Source organism: Silene latifolia, chromosome 7 (assembly GCF_048544455.1).
Source record: "Silene latifolia isolate original U9 population chromosome 7, ASM4854445v1, whole genome shotgun sequence".
NCBI lineage: Eukaryota > Viridiplantae > Streptophyta > Magnoliopsida > Caryophyllales > Caryophyllaceae > Silene > Silene latifolia.
The window spans coordinates 27257439-27263304 of NC_133532.1; the positions used below are offsets into that span (position 1 = coordinate 27257439).

At 39.8% G+C, this 5866-nt stretch overlaps 1 protein-coding gene and 1 long non-coding RNA gene across 2 annotated transcripts; one reads left to right on the top strand and one right to left on the bottom strand.

Moving 5' to 3' along the window:
• The first annotated feature begins 206 nt into the window (after nt 1-206).
• Nucleotides 207-2371, top strand: LOC141589906 (uncharacterized). The gene is made up of 4 exons (XM_074410527.1): nt 207-339; nt 441-841; nt 1500-1570; nt 1717-2371. Exons 1-4 carry the CDS (start codon nt 207-209, stop codon nt 2369-2371), a joined length of 1260 nt encoding a protein of 419 aa, XP_074266628.1.
• Nucleotides 2372-3084: 713 nt separating this feature from the next.
• LOC141590991 (uncharacterized) lies at nt 3085-4956 on the bottom strand. Its single transcript, XR_012520580.1, has 3 exons — nt 4813-4956; nt 4649-4721; nt 3085-3163 (listed from the first exon to the last, which is right to left on the bottom strand). It is a non-coding gene; the product is annotated as an uncharacterized LOC141590991 (long non-coding RNA).
• Nucleotides 4957-5866: the final 910 nt, after the last annotated feature.

The following is a 5866-nucleotide window of genomic DNA, read 5'->3' on the forward strand; positions in this document are numbered from 1 at the left end:
GCATGGATTATCGAAAACTAAACTACTCCACAAGGAAAGACCATTTCCCCCTCTCATTCATTGTTCAAATGCTCGAGAGGTTAGTGTCTAACAAGTTCTTTTGATATCCTGACGGATACTCAGGATTCTTCCAAATCCCAATACATCCAGATGACCAACATATGACTACGTTCACATGTCCTTATGGTACATTTGCTTATAGGAGAATGCCCTTTGGGCTATGCAATGCTCCCACTACTTTTCAACGTTGTATGATGAGTATCTTCTCGGATTACATAGAAACCCTAATAGAAGTCTTTATGGATGACTTTAGTGTCTATGGAAAGGATTTTGAGACATGTTTGCATAATTTATCTGTTGTCCTTCAAAAATGTGAAGATGTGAGTCTTGTGTTAAATTGGGAGAAATTTCATTTTATGGTCAATGAAGTATTTTTTTAGGTCGTTTGGTGTCAGAAAAGGGCATCGAAGTTGATAAAGCAAAAGTTAAAGTGATAGAGAAATTGCCTCATCCTATAAAAGTCAAGGGAGTGACAAGCTTTCTCGCTCATGCGAAATTCTATCGCCGATTTATGAAAGATTTTTCTGAAATTGCGAAGCCCCTCACTCAAATTTTACTCAAAGATGCCTCATTCCATTTTACTAATGAGTGCGTTGAAGCATTTAATAGGATTAAGGATGTTTTGATGTTGGCTCCAATCATTCAACCACCAAATTGGGATCTACCTTTCGAAGTAATGTGTAATGGTAGGAATTATGCCGTTGGTGCGTTTCTAGGCCAACAGGAGGGAAAGGCTCTTCATGCCATATACTATATAAAAAAGACTCTAGATGCCACTCAAGTTAATTATGATACGACGGAGAAAGTTTCGGTCTTATTTCATTGGATCCAAAGTAATAGTCTTCTCGGATCATCGTGCTTTAAGGCACCTCTTATCAAAGAAAGAAGCTAAGCCCCATTTTCTAAGATGGATCTTATTGCTACAAGATTTTGATTTGGAAATCCGTGATCAGAAAGGAGCGGGGATGTGGTGGCGGATCACCTATCAAGACTATGGTTTGAGCCTAATGAAGAAGATGAGTTTCCTATGGACGACTCATTTCTCGATGATATTTTGATGGAAATCCACACTCAACTAGAGTTATAAACAACACCTTGGTTTGCCGATTATGCAAATTACATAGTAGGACGAGTCCTTCCTCCGGACTTGAATAACAATCAAAGAAAGAGGTTTCTCTTCGATGTAAAAAGGTATTTTTGGGATGACCCAAGCCTCTACAAAGCATGTAGTGACCGTTTATACCGGAAATGTGTCCCACAATGGGAAGTTGAAAGAGTTATCAACGGGTAATATCGCTTGGAGAAATCAAATGCTAGAGTTTATTCGCTTCGTTGACTTGCATGTCATAGAACGGGTAACATCGCTTGGAGAAATCAAATGCCCCAAAGAGGTATACTAGAAGTTGAAGTTTTTGATGCATGGGGGATATATTTTCAAGGCCCGTTCATCTCTTCTCATGGTAACAACTATATACTTGTGGCCTTTCACTATGTCTCGAAATGGGTTGAGGTAATTGCCTCACTAACCGATGATGCAAAGGTGGTCACAAATCTTTTGAAAATGGTGATATTCACGTGATTCGGAGTGCCGAGAGCATTGATAAGAAATGGAGGAACCCACTTCCATGAGACGAAACTAGCCGCTCTTTTGACTAGATATGGAGTCCAACATAGAACCGAGTTGGGATACAATCCCCAAACTAGTGGACAAGTTGAGATTTCTAACCGGGAGATCAAGCAAATCTTGGAGAAAGTGGCGAACAAGAATCGCATGGATTGGAATACAAAGTTAGTTGATACACTTTGGGCCAATCGAACCGCCTACAAAACACTGATTGGGACATCACCATACAAATTGGTGTATGGAAAGGCATGCGATCTACCACTTGAGTTGGAATATAAAGCTTATTGGGCGATCAAGGAATTCAATCTTAAACTTGAGCTAAGCGGAGAAAATAAGATTTTGCAAATCCAAGAGTTAGAAGAATTTCGACTCCACTACTATGACAATTCAAATATATACAAGGAACGAACCAAGATATTCCAAGAAAAGAGAATCAAGAAAAAAGCCTTGCACAAGGGAGATAAGGTCATGCTTTTCAATTCACATTACAAGCTCTTTCCGGGAAAATCAAACTCAAGATGGATGGGACCGTTCACAATTTTCGAAGTTGGCAAGTATGAAGACTTTCAATTGATAGCCGACAATGGGAGCCAATTCCAGGTAAATGGACAAAGGATAAAGCCTTACTATGAAGGAGAATTTGTTGGAGAGGTTGAGGTACTTTATCTTGAACCTTTCCACCCTTAATCAAGCTTATGAAATAAGAGGAGTTTTTTGGAGTCCTCTCTAAACCACCACTTGTAAATACTCTAATCCCCTAACTTTGCATTTAGGTAGTTTGCATTTGGAGAGAGTAAAGGAGGGATCACTAATTGTGCTTAAAAGTGTGTAGATAAAGAAGAAATAAAGTGTGGGGATGCTTAAACACTTTCATCACTATTACCCCACACTCAAGGAAGACATCCGAAGCATAAATTGGAGGCATCGGGCTAACCCTAGGATCATTCGGGCGGATCCTCATTAAAACAAAGGATAGGCAAATCCGGCCTAAGAATCTGCGCGAGCCCAAGGAGAATCCGAGCGAGTTCTGACAATCCGCCTAAGCTAGGTCACGATCAGGGCGAGCTCCGAAGCTTGTGCCAAGATCCGGGCGATCCGAGGCCCCATCCGGCAGCCCCCCCAGTGAAACGCGCGTTCCATATTAAAAAAGATCTCATTTTCTTCCTCATTTACTCCACACATGTGACACCCCTCGTTGAGGCAACTAAATATAACTAGTAAATCGTGGCGGAAACACGAGATTTTTAAAACTTTTAAGGCTTCTAGTGAAGTCAAACGCGAGGTATCACCAACACGATAGATAAGTTTAGATAGTTAAAGTTAAGTTTACAACACAAGTCTATTTATTGGGGAAAAGATATCCCACGAATGGACATGAGTCTAAAAGTAGGTGAGTCTATTAAAGTGATAGCTAAATAAGGTCCAAGGTAAGAACTCGCTAGCTCACACGGTCTTCCCCACTTAAGCTTCATCACCAACCTGTCATTCATAATAAATATGAAAGCCACAGTCAGTGGGGAGTAACTCAGGGTTCTCCCAGCCACAAAATGTCAAAATACAAGTAATTAGGAATTTAAATTAAACGAACAAGGATAAGAATAAATACTTACGGTGACAAGAGATTCATGATTAGTATACAAAATGCAATAAGAGTAGTTATGCATAAATGAGAGAGGAATAATTTGGTCAAACGGTCAAATATTGACTCGACTCAAACGTAAGACAATTTACAAAGTATAGACTCAAACAAGACAACCCTCTAGACTCCAACCTCTTGGTAGGACGACGATCATAATACGGTCCTAGTCTAAACCTGGATCCAGACTCTCGGGATGGGCGACACCCGATTCGACAAACGATACCAAATCGTATCCAAGACTCGAAACATGGCACGCACTCGTATCCAAAGGTCGAGTAACCTCTAATCGGAAACATGGCACGCACTCGTATCCAAAGGTCTGAAGAAAGGCGGAAGGATATCCTAATTCGGAAACATGGCACGCACTCGTACCAAAGGTCCAAAGAAGGAAAGATAACCCAATCCGGAATCATGGCTCACACTCGTGACCAAAGGTCCGAAAGGGGTAAATAGGGAAAGTCAAGTCGTCACACAATGTAAGTCGTCACACTTGGGTCACAAATACGAGTGGAAAAGATTGCACAAACATAACGTAAACAATTCATGTGAAGCATGCATAAGTATAAAGGTATAAGAAACATCAAGTACTCCCATGATAAAAGAGTCTCAACACATCATACACAAGCATTAGAACCAAAGTTAAGATGCATACCCAACAAGAAACTCAAAACCCAATCTATAACAACAAGTTTAGTACTCGACTACAACAAGGGTCAACTTCAAATGGTCATAACTTGAGTTCTATACATAATAATGAGGTGAAACCAGTTGGAGGTGATAGCTTATCCTCCTACGGTTCAAACGGTCGGTCATAAGACTCAAACAAACAAGTAACGAAGAAGTTATGGCCATTTTAAGAAAACTGGTCCAGGCTGAGTGCGCAGCCTGCGCCGTGGTGCTGATTTGCACGACACAACAAATTCACCTTCATCCCCAAATCATTTTTTTATCATGCCATTATAATCCTAATTCCACCATATATTACCCAAGTAACTTTATACAAGTATTAAGGGTGAAATCAAAGCATAAAAGAGGGATTAAAACACAAGGTTCGATTCAAATTCAAACAATTCCAAACTAACAACTTCATGACATAATTAAGCACAATTATTAAGCATGAATAAGACGGATTCTTTACTAATTCATCCATGTATACAAAAGACTAGAAACTTCTTCAACCCACCAAGAGAGATTCCACACAAAACTCAATCAACAACAAACAAGTAAAAACATGTAAAGAATCTAACTTTAACACATATGTGAACAAACTATAACATATATAAACACCCAAATTGACATAATGTCGAGTAACCCATCACCGTTACCTTTTTGCACTTCAATCTTCTATTGAGTCGTCAATGATGTAGCTATCCTCCTCCGGGTCGTCCAAATTCTCCCCTAAACACAAAAATAAAGATATTAAGTCAAGAATCCACATCCTTGTAAGATGAGAATTTCGAAATAGAGGAAAAGATGACAACTTTCTTACTTAGAAAGAAGGGGAATGAGAAAAGGAAGAGAATGGCGCGAAAAGGAACAAGATTGGTGAAGAATTGAGTGAGATATGGTGATTTTAGGGTTGAGTGGAGATGGTTCAACAATGGTGGTGTGGTTGTTGGGAAATTTCAGAAATTAGGAGTGAGGAGGATGAAGTTGTGAGGGTTTAGTTGAAGTTTTGTGTAGAGAAAAGAGAAGGAAAAGGCCCATGAGTCATGATAAGCCCAATAACTCAAAATGAGTCGGTTTCCACTAGAATTTTCGTCTCAAGCCTACTATAACTCAAGACGGAGAATAATATTATTAGAATCTACACTATTATTATCGTTATACGACTATGACGATATTTTATAAAAATAAGCTTTAAATAATAATTATTTAATAAAAATTACTTAAAAGTTTATTTAAAATATAAGGAAAGGGCGGGGTGTTACAATCATCCCTCCTTTCAAAAAGTTTCGCCCTCGAAACTTGAAACGAAAAGGTATTACCTTAAGAAAACAAACTAGGGTACTTGACACGCATGGAAGCCTCCGGCTCCCAAGTCTCTTCTTCTACATCACCACACTTCCACAACACTTTCACCAAGGGCACCACTTTGCTCCTTAGCTTCTTCTCCTTCTTATCCAAGATACGAATCGGTCTCTCCTCGAAAGAAAGACTAGGCTCAAGCTCGGGAATTTCATTTTGCAACACATGACTAGGGTCGCTAATGTATTTCCTAAGTTGAGACACGTGGAAAACATCATGAACTTTACCCAAACTCGGGGGCAAATCCAATCTATAAGCCACGGCACCAATCCTTTTTATCACTTCATAAGGTCCAATGTACTTTGGACTCAACTTCCCTTTAACTCCGAACCTCTTTACTCCTTTCATCGGGGACACTTTCAAGAACACCTTATCTCCAACTTCAAACTCCAAGGGTCGACGGCGAACATCGGCATAAGATTTCTGTCGATCTTGGGCGGCTTTCATTCTTTCACGGATGAGCTTCACTTGATCAATCGTCTCGGCTAACTTGTCGGGTCCAAGGTCACGAACAT